Source organism: Crocodylus porosus, unplaced genomic scaffold (genome assembly GCF_001723895.1).
Source record: "Crocodylus porosus isolate Cpor-Errol unplaced genomic scaffold, CroPor_comp1, whole genome shotgun sequence".
NCBI lineage: Eukaryota > Metazoa > Chordata > Crocodylia > Crocodylidae > Crocodylus > Crocodylus porosus.
The window spans coordinates 180,817,153-180,837,452 of NW_017728886.1; the positions used below are offsets into that span (position 1 = coordinate 180,817,153).

At 43.0% G+C, this 20,300-nt stretch overlaps 1 protein-coding gene and 1 long non-coding RNA gene across 2 annotated transcripts in view; one reads left to right on the forward strand and one right to left on the reverse strand.

The window, feature by feature from the left end:
• Window positions 1–296: 296 nt before the first annotated feature.
• On the forward strand, window positions 297–8,204 carry LOC109317410. Its single transcript, XR_002103044.1, has 2 exons — window positions 297–341; window positions 4,558–8,204. It is a non-coding gene; the product is annotated as an uncharacterized LOC109317410 (long non-coding RNA).
• Window positions 8,205–8,395: 191 nt separating this feature from the next.
• NDUFV2 (NADH:ubiquinone oxidoreductase core subunit V2) overlaps window positions 8,396–20,300 on the reverse strand; it is a 49,182-nt gene continuing 37,277 nt past the window's right edge. Inside the window, exons 7-8 of the mRNA XM_019546065.1 lie at window positions 9,739–9,815; window positions 8,396–8,570 (exon numbers count right to left, since the gene is read on the reverse strand). Of these exons, the coding sequence (XP_019401610.1) occupies window positions 8,477–8,570; window positions 9,739–9,815 (171 nt within the window). The 3' untranslated portion in view covers window positions 8,396–8,476. The remainder of the gene's footprint in view (window positions 8,571–9,738; window positions 9,816–20,300) is intronic.

The following is a 20,300-nucleotide window of genomic DNA, read 5'->3' on the forward strand; positions in this document are numbered from 1 at the left end:
GGAAGCGGGGCGGGAGCGGAGCACTTTAGCTCCTGCCTCTTTCCTCCCCCTCAGAAACGGGAACGGAGTCGCCGAGGCATCCCGGGGAGCCGTTCGTCCGCGCCGCCCCGTCCCCGGGGAGGGGTTTTTCCGGCGGCAATGGCGCAGTGAGTTTTAACAACTGGCGCAGTACGCATGCGCAGGTGGCCACGCTGCAGCCTATTGCCGGTGGAGGCAGGCGGCGGGGGCGCCCTGGGGCGTGTCATGCCTCTCAGCGCGGTGGGTTCTTAAATACGAAATTATCTTATTGGAAGCTCAAATTATCCTATTTCCTGGAAAACTATTGTACACCGAAAAAAAGGGTATGCAAATAAGTATGCAAGTCGGTCGTATTATTTACTCTCTATTTTGCTCGCTGTAACTTGTCAGGGAGCGAGTGAGAACTGGGTCGTCAAAGTTGAAGTATTTCTTCATTTTCAGGCAAGAGGAAATAAGATTATGCTGACAGCAATCTTAAAAGAGGGATAAGACTCCTTAGGAGAGGCATGGGTTTTTTGTAGATGCTGCATCAATGAGCTGTCTCCAAATTATGTTTTGAACACTTAGTGCTATGTATCATAGGGTATACAAGGGTTGATATTATCCTATAGATATGATTATCATTGTGGCAACACTGCCTATCAGGATATAAACCCAGCTTGTGAGCATCCCTGGTGGTGAAATAGGGCTTGCTGAGGTCCTGGGAGCAGAAAGACTGTACTTCATTTTCACAGGGTGAGAAGGGCACAGACAGTGAGAGATAGCTTGAGGGGTGGGATTGGTAGGGCACAAGGAGATGATGCAGCACTGGAGCCAAGGGAGGAAGCTAGGTGACTGGCATCTTGTGCAATTTGCAGGCTCAGCAAAGCCAGGGAGTGGCGGCCATTAACACACAGCCACTTTTTCCCCTGCCAAATTCCTAAACCCTAGATGCTGGTTGGAGCAAACCCACCTCTGCACCCCACCATCCCCCCAGCTGGGCTATGCCCCCTCTTTGCTTGTGTCCTTCCATGGGCCTAGGTCAGGCAGTTACTTTGGGGAAGAGAGCCACTTACTGAGTTTCGGTAAGCCATCAAGAGCTGCATGACAGGTAGCCAGGGGAAGATTATTATTTTCTAATTTTTTTAAAGGGTCCTGTGGACCACATTTTGCCCATCCCTGGCCTAGGTGAAGCCCCCTACCCCTGTCCTCCCCCTATGGCTGGATGATGCCCTTCCTTCACAACCCTAGAGACTAGATTGGAACCACCATCCAGTTTGGGGTTGGATCAGACACTGCCCATCAAGCCAAAGGTTGAGCACCACCAGCTTAGAGCAGTGATTCTCAAGCAGGGTGCCTTGAGAGCCTTTCAGGGGTGGTGGAAGGTACAAAAGTTTTAGCTTTGTAGTAACGTGTACAAACACAATTCACAACATAAACCCAGAGGATGTGTCCAGACAAGCAGACATGCAGTAATGTGGCACTGCAGACCCATCTGTGGCACCACACATGCAGGTGTTTTCTGTGCTGCTACTTTGTGTGCGTTGGGGGGGGGGGCCTTGACCCCAGGAATCCCTGGGTCAAAATAACCTCACAAAATTTTTTTAAAAATACAGGGCAGTACACACCAAAAACCAGAGCCTGGCTGGCCAGAGCCATACTCCACTTGTTGCCCAGGCTCCCTGCTGCAGGAGTGCTGCAGCTACAGCTCCCCAAGGCCCCGAGACAAGCTGCTGGAGCCAGCACAGCTACTAGCCCATCTCCCCTATCCCACCTAGGATAACCTGTCATACACAGGAACACATATACAGGCGTTCCCTAGGGGTGAGTAGCAGTGGCACAAGGTGTGCTACTGCTTGCTACTTGTCCCCAGGGAAATGCACATTCCTGCTTACAGGGACATGCCCAGAGATTTCAAACAGGGATCCCTAGTGTTAAAAGCATTCTGCTCTGTTGTGGTCTTTACAAGTTTGCAACAGAAAATTTGATCTAGTATTTTACTACTGAAAGCAAAACCAGTGAAGAACTGGCATTTTGCTCAAGTCTAGCAAGATTAAGAAACAACGTTTTAAGATAGCGGTTCTCAACTTTTTCAGACTCAATGCACCCCTTATTCAACTTGAGGCTCCCTTTGGAAAATGCCAACTCTTAAAAGTTGTAAAACTCTTGTTTTTCTGACTATAGAAAAAAATATTTCTCCATGCTTTTGTTGCAAAGGACTTGAAAAAGACACAGCCCCTAACTTCTATGAATCGGCAGGTTTTTTGAGACCATGGACTCCTGTTAAACTCAGATTTCAATCTTGTGAATTGTGTTTGTACACCTAATGACTAACTTTGTGTGGCATGTCCCAGCACTGCTGAAAGACTCTCAAGGCACCCTGCTTGAGAATCACTGCCTCTCCTGCAAATTGCAAAAGGTGCCTTTCAAACTGCTTCCTCCCCTCTGTCCAAAGCTTCATCTCCCTGTGCGTGCACCACCATGCATCTCAGGGGACAACAGCCACTTTTTTGTACCCTTTTGATCCCATTTTACAGCCTCTTGTACCGGAGGAAAAGGTAGGAGAGGTTTAAATACTTCAGGAGGTACTTTTCTATGTACATATAAACTAGAACTCTCTTCTTACTGCTCTCAACATTTCATTATAGTATTTGTATATTGTTTTTTGTTGTAAGCCACCTCTGAGCCATTTTTGGGGAAGGCAACATACAAATTAATAAAAGAAATGTGATTAAGTTACTTTTTTTGTCTCGGAAGTAGTACTGATGGCAGGTCTAGTTTATCTTGAGTTTGTGGGAGGTTTTTCAAGATCCAGAAGTCCCAAATTGGGGACACAGTGGTCAAATAGCATACACTTTTTTTTTTTGGGGTAGTCCCAAAACTATTTAGTTAGGTGGTTTGTACATTAACTGAAATCACAGCAGCCTTAAGAGGCAGGAATGTTAGGTCCTGTCTTTGTTTGGGAAACTTCCTAAAAAATGCCCTTCAGAATCTATATTTGTAGATAGATAGTGGTGAAGTAGAAGCAACACTAGCAAAACTAGCAGTCAGCATGATGGTATTAAATGTGGTGCCATGCTCAAATGACTATAACTAGCTTAACATTAAATTTAAAAATTTATCTTGCATAGACTGGACCTTAAATTATAACTTGAAGATTTGAAGTAGAAGAGGCAAGTGCATATAAGAATACACCTGGATGTAACAAGGTGGCAGGGCAAAAAAAGTCTTCAGTGCTGACGGTTGTCACCATTGGAAACAGTTAAATATGAAATTTGGATTCTGTTCTCCTGAACTGTTGCAGAACTGGCATTTTGGTCTAGTCTATGCTAGAGAAATTTTGACGTTTCATTTAAGCATGCAGTATGTCAACATCATGCTGTGTCCCTACACATACGTCAGATGGTACATATATTCTGAACACCTTTTGAATTAGGCTTGTTTTGAGGACGGTTATCCATTGCATGGCCCTCCAATGCACCTTTCTCTATATGTGGGCATAGACTGCTGGTGTCACAGACCTAACAAAGCAAACATTCCTTTGCATTGAGGCAGCTTGTCTAATCAGCTTTTTCAATTCTGTTGCACAAAGATCAAAATTTCTGGGAGTCATTTCTCATATACAGATACTACTTCGTTCACCATGGGGTTCAGTTGCATGCTGTTTGTACAGGATTTTCACTTTGAAGCTGTTATTAGCATGTCTTGGAGGCTACTATTAGGGTGTTGCCAGCTGGCTGGAGGATGTCTTAAGGGCACTGGTGGCCATCTGTAAGGGCAGCTGCTCTCATTTTGCAGTAACTTAATAAACAACTATCAGATGGACTGGTCGAGATGGTTGTCACTTGAGCAGTGCCAAGAGTAGGCAACAGGATGCAGTGTCCTATATCATTGGTTTAAAACCTGTGGTTCCTAGACCCCCAGGGGTCCACAGACGCTAAGGGGTCTACGAAAGATGATTATGACAAATCAAAAGCATGTGCAAATCCACACTTAAAATTCAGACCTTCATTTGAAATATCCAAATGAAAAAAGGTTGAAAACTCCTGTTCTATAAAACAAAATTCAGAACAAGTAGGGGCTCTTCTAGGCCCCCTCCAAGAAAAGAAAACTTATAGGCTGAACCAAATGCTGAAAGATGTATTCTCTCACTGAGACAAAATATGCTTCTAGGTAACCCAAAGACACCAGGTGTAATGGTGCATAAAGAGGAAGCATGGGTCCTGAATGTTAGGAGTCAGGACGGCAAGGAGGCAACTAAGGAGACTGTGAATACTATTTGCAGAACAACACTGGAGATCCAGAAGTAGCAGATAAGCCAATTCAGGGTGAAAAGTAATTGGGGGAGGAGGGCATGGATCTCTGCAGCAGATATGATTGCAAATTCAAATCGCTGGTACATTTTACAGTTTTGATAGATAAGGGAAGAGTTACCCAGGTTCTTACAAAAGCTGCCATAAAGGTTCAATAAAAGGGCAGATACAGCATCACATGACAACAAAACCATTCCCTCTCTTTAATATATCCAGAAAGCTGTAGCTTCCTTTCCTTGTTACACAGGTGCAGCTGCCAACTTCCTCTGAAGCTCGACCCAATTCTGTACCTTAACAGTACCACTGATTTGGCATCAACCTTGAAAACCTGTTACCCTGAAAACCTCTTACCTGCTGCATAAACTACTATTACCGGTTTGGACAAATGTGTCTAGATTGGCATGCACATTATCTGATGCCTTATGCTGAATTAAAAATGCTAAACAACTGATGGTAAAGTAAGACATAGGTGTGAGAGACTAGACCAATTCAAGCAACAAAATAGGGGAAATTTTGGCTACTGTTTCTGGAATCAGGAAGGGAGAACAATGGGAGACCAGTAGTCCCAATAGGAATTCTAATATTAGAAAAGCTTAAGTCTGTCTGTTCATAATGATTTATTCATGCTCTGATTGGCTGACAAACAGCCAGTCAGAGTGCAAATAAGTGTCCTGACAGAAGGCAGCCCACTGCCATGATGGTGGGGACACGGGACGAAGCACAAACTACAGGTCATACCAATATATGCAACAGATTCCAGGGCAAAATTGTTAGCCTTTGCAGGAACTACTAAAGTCACCTCCTCCTCCTACATATAGGTTATGTATGCAAATATGGTTGCATTTAATCACCAAGTTGTTACAAGTGAACAGTTTAACCCTTTTTGTTTTCAGTTGTATGCTGAAAACTGGAAATGGAACAGTATTAAAAATGAACTGCCTATAGTGTATCTGGTGATTGTATTGCATTTGTATTTAATTCAGTAAAGCCTGTGTATTTTCCTTTAAGTAAGGCAGCTACAGAATCTCCAATGATTTTTATCTTAAGTCTGCCGCAAAGCACATATATGGCAGCCCTTTCAGCGAACACACTTAAAGAGAGTTAACTGAGAGATAAGGAAAGACACAGAACAGGCACATAGGTCCAACTGTACCTCCTGAACATAAAATATATTTAAATTGCTTATATATTTTATATATAACACCCACTATGCAATCCCTGCCCACACATCCAGCTAACTGACTAGCTGAGATATCCAACTTCTTAGGGTATTTGCTGCATTTTCCAGTGGACTGTTCCACATATTTGGGCACAGTTATTCTAGCTGATCAAAGGAATACGGAAAAAAATTCCACATTTTAAAGTTATACTCATTATTCTCTCTCACAAGACCTGAAAACAAATGTCTGGCCATTCTATTGTCATGGTTTGGACCATAAAACCCCCCCAAAATACCTCAGTAGTTAGAATTTGAGTATTGTGTGGAACCAGAAGTAAAGGAAGCTAGAAAGTGCACTTACAACCACCACAGAAAAACTATAATCAACTGTTTTTCCATTTGCTAGTTACCTCGGATGTTTTGCTGCTCACTTTCCAAAACTGCCATGTTGGTCTCTTTTGAAAAAGTCTTGGATACAGCCCCAACAGCTAAGGACTTAGAGATTTTTTGTCTTTTCTCATAGTGGGCTTGACTCCTTAACCTTGTGATACCTCCCAGAAACAATTTTTTTCAGAGATCATCATCATGAGCTTTAGAATAAGGGCTTATAAGATAGGGCAACTGCAATGCTGTAGTAGAGCTCAAATGGAGAACTCAAGCTTAAGCATCACACAAAACTGGATACTAGTGTGGCACATTGGACCACTGGCACTTCACCAATGATGGACCACTTACTGCTCGCTAATTTGGCTTTTCAATGGAGAAAAATCCTGAAACAAGGCACTTTACTCAAATTCCTTTTTTATAAAGAAGTGCTTGCTTTTATAGGTCTAATATTTTAAAGTACTTGAAGATTATTATTAAAGTAGTACTAGATAACTGCAAGTTACAACTTGCACAGCTACTACAAGGACAGATCATACAGATAACACTGAAAATGCTACCACTGCAAAGGTTCTTTATGGCAGCATTCATAGAAACTAAAAGGTGATGAGATTTATTTTTTTAAAGTATAAAGATTTATATTTGAAAAGGGGAAAATATAATACTGTAGCACCATATACAGTGTGTTTTAAGCAATGTAAGTTATGATGTGCCACTTGATTTTGTGAGTGTTGTGGTCAGAACCTTGTCATAACCACAGGTGCACAAAGAACATCAGGAAATGCAGTATATGTTGAGGTCACTAACTTGCCTTTGCATGTTTTCAGGAGGCATACACTATGTTTGGGACTGCTGCAGGGAATGAATAGCTTGCTAAATTTTTGAAGCCAAGAAAACAGATATTTTTCAACATTTAATTAGGGTTTTATACGGGATAGGGAAATAATTTTAGTATAATTGTGTGCTATGATAGTTAACTAACTATTTTTGTTTCACTGGTTTTTGCACTTATGTAGAAAGCTGGAGACTACCATATAAATGACTGATTTCAGAAAAGGTATACTATTTGTAATAGTTTTCTCCTCAATTGGAAATATGGTATAAGGAGAAATTTTAAATCTTTTAGTAGGAAGACCACATTCATACTGAAACTGTTTCATAGGCCATCTTTCTTTCCTGTTCATGATCCTGGAAAAGAGTTCTACCAAATGCATACACCATCATAACAGGTTAACAGTAACATTTTATGTAGAAACAAACTGCAGAGTGTTATATTCTGTTGGCTAAAATACCAAAAATCCATCTGACAACTAGATAGATATAAAAGCCCAGGTCAAAAAGAAAAAAAAGATGCTATTACAGTCTCCTGCTCATAACAGTGACAGCAAACACAAAACACCAAGATCAGAGATGGATCACAAAATTAATAAGAAAAAAACAGTAAAAGGGCAAGCTTGATTATCCAACCAACTACTCACCCAGGTCCAAAAGAGATACAGGACCAGGATTTTCAGGTGGTCTCAAATTGGAAGTGTATGCCATTTTATGAACACTATCAAAGATTCACACTTCAATTAATATTTGTCTAATTTTGAATGCAGTTATAAACATGGACTCCAAGAACAGTTATATTAATAATTTTAAAGGTTTATAGCACACTTTGTTCTTAAATAATAGCTTCTCCAAAAGGTCTGTGTCAATTTCCAGTCTGTATTATAGCCCTTAAAAGCCTCAGGCCTTGGCCTGCCTGGCAAGGCTGCTCACCCGTGTCTGCCAACTCCTCAATTGAACACTGGGGCGGGCAGACACAGGTGATCAGAACCCTTCACCTGGGCCTAGCCACACACCCGCTCCCTTCCATGGACCAAAGGACTGACATTTCATATAGCAAAATTAAGATGCATTATAAAAATATCTTGCACACCATCCTCTAACTGCACACTTTGACTGTGGTCGATGATAAATTTGGACAGAAGGTGATTTTTTTTATGTGTTATTACTTAATCTATCATTGCAGACCAGCAGTTCTGTGCACGTATTCCACTTACATTTTCCTGGACCTTTAAAAGGCCATCTCTAGTTCTTCATAACATAGCATTATTGAGAATTAAACATGTCTTTACTTAATCCAACAAATGTTTAAAAAAATGGTTTAAATAAAAAAGAACAATATGTCCATGAAGCATTTCTACTATAGCTGCTATAGTAACACACATAATAAAGGGAAGTTTTGTATGGGGCAAAAATTTTTTCCAGTGTATTTGAGTGTGTGCCAGCACTAGGTATGCAGCTAATTAGTCAGCTTCTCCCTCACTGAAAGAACCTTTATAAACAACAGATCAGGGAAAGTACTTTGACAGGAATTATTAAATATTATGATGCTTTATCATAAACTACTTCTTCCTTTCCACCAAACTGGTTACTTAGGGTTTGCCCTACTGCAGTGGATTAGAAATCTGAAGATGGTGATTTCAGCATTTCATATTGTTAACTGTATTTTACTGCTGTTGCTATCCTACCTTTTAAAAAAGGTTTAAACATCTCATAATGGTCATTTAATGAGTGGAAAGTAGTTTTATTATTCTCATACAACTTATGATTTTATAATTTATTACATCAATCCTTATAGATCTGCTCGAACTCCAAATCCAGGTCCCTTGGGTGGTTCAGTCAGAGATGTAAGACCACCAGCTGGTTCACAAGAAAATCGCTCACTCCTGGAAAGGAAAAGATCTATCAGATTTGTTTTTAAATAACTACTCAGTATTGTAACAATTGTCATTTATCCAAAGGATTAAAGTAGTCTGACTCAAACTTGGGTCTGCTATTTTTCTTATTCAAGCAGTGTCAAGCATCTGAATACTTTATAGCAGTGGCGCTCAAGCTTTTGGCACCGTGGGCCAGATGAGTGAGTGGCACAGAGCCAGTCCACGGGATGCCTTGGGCCCTAGGGCACCATGCATAGAGTCATGCTCTCCAGCCTGTAGGGCTCCCCACAGGTCTGGAAATTGGGAAGCAGGGGAGCAGTACCAACACTCTCCTCCCACCAAATTTTCAGACCCACGGAAAATCCCATGGGCCAGATGACATGGCAGCGCGGACCAGACCTAACTTGTGGGCCATGGGTTTAGCACCTCTTTTTAATCTAGTCAACACCACTTGTCACCAGGCAACATGATGTTTCACTCATTTCTATGTTACCTGAAAGCTGCATTTTTTCCTCGATTACTGTAGTCTCCTTACAAAAATCAATAATATATAATGCTTCTAAATATATAGCAATAATTAGCTCTCCCATCAACACATATTCCTATACCTACAAAATGATTCAGGAACAGTAGGAATCAGAGAAATGAGTTTTTTAGGAGGTTCAAATACACCACAGATTAGTAGTGCGTTTATGTACTCTAGGCAAAACATCTAGTTATGGGTCTCCCAGCCATGTCAGAGCCCTCACCTCTTTAAGTGCTCCTGTTGGCAGTCTTAAAAGAACAAAAATTTAAAATCTTTCCTCTCAACAGTTTGCCCAGTCCTCTTTATATTCAGATTCAGACACATGGAAAAGCTTGTACTTTTACTTCACTGAACAGTGAAGCCTTTGTTTCTACTGTATATAATCCAAACTTTTCACAGAAACTTTCCATTTTTTTTGTGTCCTTGCGTGACAAGGTATTTAGAAAAATTTACGGATTTGTTAGAATATGACAGGGCCACGCCATGACCACTTCTGCTATGGCCTTAAACTTGCAAATTCTGCTTTGTCAACCACCTTAGCAGCTGAACCAGCTCAGTCCCCTTCACAGGAACTAGTTCACTACACACTAAAATAACATCTCCCCCCCATAAAGATATTTCTAAATACTCAGCTCTTGTTATACAAAGTACCTTGGTCCAGGTTTGGGAACTTTGCCAGCCTTAAGTTCATCAATTATGTCTTCAATATCTTTTGGTGTCAAATCTTCCTATAATAAGAGAGACCATACAATATTAAAACAAAATGTAGAGTTTTCATTAATTGTGCCAATATGCAATATTCACAATATCTCAGATTAACAGCCCTTTTACCTATTAACCAAAAATTCTTCACTGTTTTCAGTACAAGACAGATAATCAATCTGACCGTATCAGTTAATATCTGTCTAGGTATAACAAATTAGCAAAACTAAGACCAGAATTTTCATGACAAACTAATATAATAACAACTACATTTTAATGGATTTTAAGCCAGTTAATTTTAGATCACCTATATCTGCTGAACCTGCACATAACAAACCTGTTCTGAAAGTGACTGCAGGTTAACTTATTCTTGCAGAAAGGAGATCTATCTGCCTCTCATTATACCTGCAGTTGCCTAGACAATTAAAACTAGTTTCACTGTGCTCAACTCTGTGGGTGAAAAATAAGCCAATTAAAAAAAAAGTCAGATTTGTGTTTTGTGTGTCAATTTAAAAAAAAAAAAAAAAGTTACACTTTAAAGACCCATTTCATTAAAACAGATTAATTTTGGGGGGGGGGAGGGGTTAACTGTTTAATTATATGCAGAGGTGCACCAATAGTGATTTTTGAGGCCAATAGCCAATTTTTAAGAAGGCATATTGGCCAATACTGATCTTCTGATACACAGCCCAGCAGCATGGAGAGCTGCCTCCAGCTGGCAAGTCTGGTGTGGTGGGAGGGGAGGGTGCGAGATCAAGGCCCCTGTGGGGAGGGAGGACTGGAGCAGAGGCAGGGGCAAGTGCTGCCCAGCCATGGCAGGCACAGGACAGGCGCGCAGCTCATCTGGGGGGCGCGGGGGTAGAGGAGCGGCAGCTCCCAACACTGTGGGCCACTCATCCGAGAGCCACTGGTCTTGTGCTCGCCGGATGGCTCCTGCCGCTGGTTTGGGAGGGCATGGGGGTGGGGGGCATGTGCCCCCAGATCTGCGTGGGGTGGGGCCGAGGCAGTGAATTTGTAACTGCAGCCCCAACCTCAGCCCTCTTCCCAGCACAGACTGCTCCACCAGGAAGAGTTTGGTGCAGCCCCGGCCCCAGCCCACCCTGCCCTATGCAGATCTGGGGGCACATGCCAGCAGAAGCTGCCGCACAAGGAGGTGAGCATCAGAAGAGCCACTGGACCAGCAGCACACAGCAGCAGGAGCCACCCCCTGCTCTCTGTGCTCCCTGGATGAGCCATGGCTCCGTCCCATGCCTGCCCCAGCCCCACAACCCCCCCCCAATCTCCCCTTCTTTCCACCCCACCAGACTTACCAGCCGGACGCAGCTATCCATGCTGCCAGGCTGTGCTCCTCACTGCCTGCATGATGCACTGCAGCTGTGCACATGCATGGGGGCATTTATCAGCCAAATTATCGGCCCAATATGGCTGATGTCCAATATAGTAAATTTTCTTAATATTGGTCCTGATCCAATATCAGACTGATGTATCGGTGCACATCTAATTATACAGGCAAAATTTGCAATGTTTAAAATATTGCCAAAGTAGATTCAAATCCAGCCCAAACTTAAATTCTCATAAGTGTGTTAGGGTTGTTGGTTGTAGCCGCGTTGGTCTATGGACATAAAGACAGCCAAGGTTCTTTGGATAGTTGGTCTAATAAAAGATATCACATCTACCAAAAGAACCCTGTCTGTCTTAAATGTGTTACAACTCGTCATTCCATTAAAACCTAACATTAATCATGTACATGCACAATTCAAAAGTGGGGATGTTTAAAAATGTAAGTAACAAAGATAAAAAATCCCATCAGGTATATTTGCTGCATCAAAAATGTTTAGAAGAAAAAAACCAAGCCAACCAACTTCATTCTGTATAGTAGTTCTTTCTTTTGTCCCATTTCTATGCTTTTGCCTTTAAATACCATTCAGGATCATCGCTTCCCTTTCTTTGAAGACAAATCCCTTTGAAGGGTTTCCCACAGGGCCCCTTGTAATTGAGAGGGTAAGTGGAGCATTGTGGTAGAAAAATGGACTGTTTCCCTTCTACCATTTTTACATGTTGTATGTTTTGAAATACGTAAAAGCACTAAGAGATGATTGGTCAGCAGCCAAGAGCAAAATCGATTTTTCTATCAAAAGCATGATTATGTATTTTCCTAATACAGCAATGCATACTACACCCAGCCAGCTGAATAATCAGAGCAAAATAATTACATCAAAGGAAACATGAGAGGAAGCCACAGCATGATCTGAATTCCATCTTAAAAGTCGAATTCATTTTCTTTGCTGTGGTATTCCTGAACTGTTGCATCCCACTAGTCAGTACTCTTACCACTGTGGGAAAAGAGGAAGAAGAACCTATTAACTTCACCAAATTTGCCAAGAAAAATACTTTTTAAGAAACCTCTTCAGAGCTTTTTAATATAATGAATGCAATATCATTATACTGTATGTAACAGGTGTTGATCCCAGGGATAGCTGCTTGGACCCTGCTCTGCCTCATTTCTTAGACTTGCTCCCCTTCTCCTTTCCTGCCATGCCTTGTTGTTATTAAATCCTTGGAAAAGGAAGCTACCCCAGGGATCCCAGATTCCATGCTGCTTTTCAGATATCACTACTCAGCTCCTTAAGGGCTTATTACACAGCTCCAACTGCCCCTTACACCTTGCCCATGCCTTGCAGACATTACCATTCAATCCGCCCTGCTCCTGGGCCTGAGACCTCTCTGGCTTCTTCCTCCCAGGCCTGTTGAGACCATCACCACCCCTTGTTTCAATCCCTAAGCCACCAGGCCACAGCCCAGCTCTAAGGCTGCCTTCCCTTAACCCCTGGGAGTACATATTCTCCTACTGTCTGCGGCATGCTCAGGAGATCCTTCCATATCAGCAGCCAGGGTGAGACTGCCTGCCCCAGCTCTGGCCTGGGGCTTATCTCCCAGTTGAGCTCTGCCCCTTTCTGGTCATGTGCTCCCCTGCTTGACTCTGGCCCTTTCACAGCCCTCTGCCTTCTTAAAGTAACAGGCGTACGTACCCGGCACCTGTTACACTATATTCCCTGCATACTTCACTTTAAGTGAAAGACAACAATTTCTTTCAGAACTACATGTTCCTTTTTTAAGCCTCTAAACTTTTCCCAAACTTATTCTTTTCGCACTTTCAATAGCAATTAACATCTTTTAACTCCTGAAATATTAGTCGTAGAAAAGAAAGGCCCAGGCAGCAAAACAACTGGTGAAAGTTTTCTTGAGAGAGCAAGGTGCAAAAATGACCAATAAAAATTCATTAAACTGCAGTGAAAAGAAAAGTAGTAGCGAGGATTAGAAACTAGAGAGAAGCAAAAAAAAGAGTGATAATATTAAGGCAAAAGGTTCACATAACATCACAAGATTTTTACTAAAATCACTATATTATTAATGATCTGGAAAAGGAGGTGACAAGTAAGACTTCAAACTACATAAGCACACCACCAACCAAGAGTTTGACAAGCTGCAAAGGAACATAAGGAATGCTAGGTAAAAAGTTATCACCTTGACAGCTGAAATTCAATACTGAAAAATGTACCAAAACACTGGAAGAAATAATCTGAACTACTCAAACAGTATATATTTTTACTTCAAGAAAAATATGTATTATCACTGCAGATTTCATAATGAAGACCTATCCTCAGTGGTTTAGTAGTGGTTAATAAAAACAGGGAAAGATGTTACATGTGAAGAAGTCCACAACCCTAAGACATATCAGCTGACATGCTTCAAGCAGAGATAGGAAAGTATTAATGCTGTTGTACAAAGTACTGGGCAAATACTACAGAATTATCCATACAGTTCTGGTTATCTATATCTTCATGAAAAATAAGTTCAAACAGGTGCACAGAATGGCTATTAGGATGACTGGGGGAAGATGGATTTATCTTATGAAGAGAGGCTGAAGGAGTTTGGCTATGAAACTTAGTAAATAAAAACTGACTGAGGATATGACTACACTCTTTAAGTCTCCTGAGAGGAAGAAGAACAATTTAAGCTAATGGACAATGCTGGCACACAAACAGATAAGTATAAACTGTCTGAAAATTGGAAAGTTTCTAATAGAAAGGGGAGTAAAGTTATGAAACAGTCAATATGAGGAGTGAGGCAAATAACCCAAATAGTTTTGAGTTAAAGCTCAATAAATTTATGAATAGAATTTTATAATACTGCTGTCTGCAAAAGCAGGGAACTGGACTCAATAACCCAAAAGGTCTCTATGTTCTCATAATAGACACAGGCTGGGGAATGGAGGGAGAAAGGCAGGACACAGTTACACCATTGCACACCATCATAAATCCCACATTCACTTCTATTTGCACTGTATCAAAAAGGGGTGAAACAAAAAGTGGGTCTCCAAGGATGGGCAATGTGAATGTTTTGACATGGAAAAACTACAATATGAAGGATGCTGAAAAGACTATATCATCTCTGAAATAGCATTCCAAAAAAGATGGTAAGATAAAGCTCTACAAAGAAATGAATGACTCATAGAAGCCTGGTATTCATTCTCTAACGTAACACACAAAAAAGGGAACATTTCAATTAAGTCAATAGGAAATTTTAAAATTTGCTTCCTTCATCAGTTTTGTCACACAATGTACAATCAGACCAACAGAACACATCTTTACCAGTTACTGAGGCCAAAAGATTACTAGGATTCAAAAAAAGGATTAAGTATTCCCATGAATGGCAAATGCATCCAGCAATACAATAATAAGAATTACAGACAAGAATTTTGCAAGGGATATACCCAAAATCAAGATGGCTTCAATTTTAAGACAATTATAATTAGATTATACATACGGACATTTTTTTTTTGGACATGTAAAGAAATCTAATTATTGGAGGAATCATCTTAAATTCATCCTCCCACTGCTGTGGTGGGGATAGCAGTGGCGGGGAAGGAAAAGGCCAGACCCAAACCCTTTATCCTCCCCACCCCCCCTGCCACATTGGCCCCCACCCTCATCCCCTGCTGCCTGTCACTCCTGCTAGCCTAGCCTGCCTGTCACATGCCAGCCCTGGCCCAGCCCAGCCTAAGCAGTGGTGGCAAATCTAGGGCTGGAGCTAGAACTGAAGGTAAGTGGAGGGGAGGGGAGAAGGGAGGGCAAGTAGTCAGGGAAGGACAGGTGGCTGGGAAGGGGCAGGCTATGGGGTCTCCCCTGCACTCTCAAGCAACACACCACAGGTCTGTCACACTCACACGAGGAGGGCTATCATAGATGACAGCCCGGTTCCCCTCTATTGATATGAAATCGGACGCCTTTATGTCCTCTATTTTTCTCTTGAAGAGAAAAAGAGAACATAAAGGCGTCCGATTTCTCTCTTGAAAAGAAAAATAGAGGACATAAAGGTGTTGGGTTTCGTATTAATAGAGGAGACAGAACAGAATAGCAGAAAACTAGAATGTCGTCTAAGATGGCCACCCTACACCACATGCACCCTCCACCTTCCTCTCCCCACCTCCTCCATTGCACAGGTCCGCTGTAGCAGGGCAGGTGGCGGCTTAGGTCAGTCTTCAACCCCAAGCCTCGGGCCAAAGCCAAAGCTCAGCCAACACCTGCCCTGGGCTGGCAGTCAAATCTAAGATGAGGCTCCCCCTCAATCACCCTTTCAGACTGGAGGGGTAGGGGGGACCCTGGTTTTGGATTTGAGTAAATATGGTAAACTCTATGGTTCAGGGTTTAAGCCCAGCTGTAACCAAGAGTTGGGGAAAAGCTGTTTACTCTGGTTGTACCAGGAAAGGATTAAAACAACAAAACAGTTTGTTTAAAAAAAAGAAGCCGGGACATCCAGATTTAAGGTTATATGCATCTTAGAATGTTTAAACATACATCTTCAACTATCCCTCAATACAAGGATGATAGCTGCTGGGAGGAGGGGGCGGGAATTATTTGTGAGTTTTAAGAGGGCTGAGAAGTCCAATCCAGGCCCTGCAAGTTTTTCCACAGATATGACAGGTGATGCCTTGGGGTGGGGCATTGGCCAGAACGTTGTGCACTTTCCTTCCTCCTCTGCCATTTCTCAGCTTCCTGAGCGAGACAGTTCACTTCGAAATGGGCTGTAGCTTGATGTACAATACAGCACCATTGAGACCTGTTATCAGCCAGCACTTCCATTTGTAGGCTTAATGCCACCTTTAAGTTATGCTTTCAGGGTGTACTTGTAGCATCTCCTCTGTCCTCCACAGGTCCTCTTACCATGACTGAGTTGAAAGAAGAGGACTTGCTTTAGGAGATGAATGTCAGCCATCCACACACAGTGGCCAACCCAGCGGAGTTAATGTTTCCTGATCTCTGCCTCATTAGTGGTTATGTCAGCTGCAAAGAGGATACTGAAATTGGTGCAGTGCGTCTAGTACAAAGGAGCTTTCTGAGGGAACACTGATGGAACCATTACAGGTGCATAAGATGGTTTATATATGTCACCCATGTCTCACACCCATAGACGAGCATGGGGATAACCACAGCACTGTACACCAGGATTTTAATTTCCACCTGCACATCAGAACAGCAAAGACATGGCAAAACAGATTTCCAAAGAATATGCTGGCATAGCAAATCCTATGTTCAATTTCTACATCAAGACTGACTTGACTGGGAGAGATGGCCGACAAGGTATGAGAAAAGCTTGACGTTTTCCAGGGGTTCTCCACTAATGGTAATTTGTGGGGAAGGGGGGCAGCCTGTGCCAGGACAGGCTGATGGAGCACCTGGGCCTTCCCAATATTAAAGGGAGAGTCCCCGCCTATGACAGGCACCTGAAAAAAGGTAATGGGTGGACTGCAGATTGGTCTCAGTGTGCTCAAGGATAACAGTAGTCAGGAGAGGTGCACCGATATATCAATGCCATATTGGATTGGCACTGGTAAAAGGAAAATTAACATTATTGGCTATTACCTTTTTTTGGCTGATGTAGCCAATAATGTCACCGAGAAATATAATATGCTATCTGGCCGGGGCCCCTGGATGCCCAGCTGCATGCGTGCATGTGGCCAGGAATGCAGCTGGATAGTGTGGAGAGCAGCACCCTGCAGATAAGTCTGTGGAGGAGAAGGAGTATGGGGGGTGGTGCAGATTGAGGCTCCCACGGTGAGGGAGGGTATGGAACATGGGGCTTGAGCAGTTGCCCAGCCAGGGCGGTGAATGGGACCTGGGGCTGGGGCAGGAAGCAGAATGGAGTTGTAGGCGGCTTGTCCAGGGGCCATAGGGGGGAAAGTTGGGGAGAGGGGGTTGGCTCCCCACCACTGCATGCACACCTCTGCTGGGGGGAGGCATGAGGGGGCATATGCCTCTCCAAATTTGTGCACAGGACTGCTTGCTGTGGACTAAGGGTTCTCCACTCTGCTGCCTTTGCCCTGGGCGGTCCCACGCTGGCAACACAACCCCTGCCCACCCAGTAGCAGTGGAGGCAGCAAGTTGTGCTCCCCGCTGCTGGTCAGGCAGGGGTCATGCAGCCAATGCAGAACCCCTGAGGCAGAGGCAGCAACAGGGAAAGCCCCAAGCCCACAGCGGGCAGCCCACATCCACCCTCGCCCTGTTCCAGTTAGAAGCATCCCTTCCCTTAAAAATTGTGGCAGTGGCACTTAAACCAAACCTCATATGACAAACTTTTGTTCAAGTGCCCTGCCATTTTTAAGCAGGGAGACGCTGATCCCCTGGACTCTGTCCCACTCCCCATCCCAGCCCCGGGTTCCATTCACCACACTGGATGGACAGTGCCCCCAGCCCCTACCCAACTCCCTCTCTCACCATGGGGGCCTTGATCTGCCCCTCTCCACCCACTTCCCTCCCCCATGCCTGTTCCCTTCCAAAGACTTACCTGCAGGGCACTGCTCTCCATGATGCCCAGCTGCATTCCTGTAAATCGGTTATACAATCAATATCAGCTGATATGCCTGATGAATAATCTGCTATTGGTATCAGCAAAGAAAGTCTTTATCAGTGCACCCCTAGTAATCAGGATACTGAAGGTAAGTGATGCCAACCTTGGTAATTTCCATTTTGCTATGAAGGTGCCACAGGCTGAAAAGCTGACCGTCCATTCAATGCTCAACCCCAATTCCAGGAGGAAGGTAGTCATGGATAAGAAATAAATCACAGCAAGACAGATAGAAAAAAGGGCTGGGGTGATGACACAGCCCTGCTTGACACCAGTACAGATGGCAAATGGGTCGGTCTCTGATCCACTGCAGAGGACTATGGCAGTTGTCCCATCATGGAGTAACCTGAGGACACTGATGAACTTCAGTGGACAACCAAACCTAGCTAACACCTATGGAGTCAAAGGCCTTGGTTAGGTCTATGAATGCTATAAACAACTCCTGGTGTTGTTCTTTGCGCTTCTCCTGAGTCTGTCAGGCAACAAAAATCATGTTGGTACCCCAAGTTGATCTAAAGCCAGACTAGGATTCTGGGAGGACATCTTCAGCAAAAGGGAGGAGGTGATTCAGAAGGATGCGAGTAAGAAACTTCCCAGCAACACAGAGGAGAGCAACACCTTGGTAGTTCCCACATTGACTTCTCATTTCTTGAAGATGGTCACAGTGTTGGCATTGTTTCAGTCAGGTGGAGATTCCTTGTTAACCCATATTTTGATGAGAATTTGGTGAAGCTTTTATGCTAGTGATGTTCCACCAGCTTTGAAGACAAGTGCAGGAATGCCATCTGGGCCTGGCACCTTATTGTTCTTGGTCTGAATGATGGCATGCCAGACTTGCTTGAAGGATGGGGGACCAGCAAGATATTCTCTTACCGGGTGTCAAGGGCTGGACTCATGGCAGCTGAGACCTCAAATTCATGGTTGAGCAGAATCTTGAAGTGCTCCTTCCAGTGTTGTTTGATAGATACGCTGTCCGTGAGAAGGGTGGAGCCACTGGAACGTGGCCCATAGATGGCTTTTATTGCTTGAAAGAAGCTTCTCATGTCATGTTGATCAGCAAAACTCTGGATCTCCATAGCCTTTGCTTGCGGCACCACTGGTTCTTGATGCCCCATAGCCTCCTCTAAACTATAGCTTTGGGCTGGTGGTAAGACTTATTTTTGCTGGTTGGCACTGCCCCTGCCCTGCCTGCAGTGGGCAGCCTGCCTTCACCCCACACACACGTCGGGGAGGGGGGGACAGAAAATCTTTATCGGTGCACCCCTAGATTCAGTGCATGTCTTGTGAATAGTGTTAAGTTCCGATGTGCCTGGATGTCCTTGATATTGTCATCAGGTAGGTCAGAGAGTCTCTTGTAAGGCACTGCTGAAAAGACTCCTGTCTAGCTTGGTTTTGGGAGTGCCTTCCTCATTCCTTTCCATTGTTTACGGTATTATGAAGGAAACTGCATATCCATGACTGATCTGGCTAAACAGTGGTCCATCCAACAGTCATCTGTACCTCTCAGGGCTCAGGTGATATGGACATCAGTACAATCACAGGCTCTGACAATATAATCAAGAAGGTGCCAGTGATTGGAGCATGAGTGTTTCCAAATGGTCTTATATTTGTCACACTGTCTGAAGATAGTATCTGTGATGAGCAAGTCATGCTCTACACATTTACTGAGGAGGAGGATACCAGTGGAATTAGATCCCCCTCTTTCCCAGATTTAAAGTCACATACATCTTACAAGAACGTTTAAACATACACATCATGAAATATCTGAAAAACATTTCCATTAAAGTAATCCAAACAACTTCATTTCTGCTACTGAGCCTACCCTATCCAGCCACATCATTTTATCAAATCACCACTGACTAACACTGAAGTCCTTAAATGGAAACCAGATGCAATGGTTCTTATTTTTCTATAATCTTTAAACAGCCATAACATAAGTACTTTATAATTTCCTGCTTAAATAAAGTAGTAGAGGTAATACTAAAAATTCTATGCACCATTACATAGCATGAAATTACAGCACTTGTGCCAAGAACACGAGTTAGATTAGTGAATAGCTTTACATCCAAAAATGGCTTCATAATTATACATTTGATATCTAAAAGCAATGTCTGATGTCTTATTCCCAAATTAAACTAGGAAGTGTAGAAATCCATGAACCTGTAAAATTACTGCCATCTGGCTGCACCCTCAAAATGCCCCTGGTCAACCTTGATTCAGAAAACTTAATATTTAAGACTGGAGGCTTTCCACAGTACAACAGAGTTGAGGCTGCCTAAGTGTCCTTTACTGACATGGTTTGTTCTCAAACATTTGTTTCAGGAGTACTACCCTTACCTCATTCATGCAATTAGTTTGCAATTTCAGTTTTTAACTTCCTAGTTTTGTAATGTTTATATTTTTTTAAGTAATTACTATTTTTGCAAAGCCTATTAAGAATAAATTTATTCAAACATTAAAGAAAATGGGGACACAACTATATTATCTTCCACTGGGGCAGGTGGTGGTAGCACTTGAAGGAGCTGCTACAAGTAATTTTGGGGTGGCTCTAGTCCACCGCATCGCCACCACTCCCACTGCCAGTACTGTCACCAACTGCCCCCCCC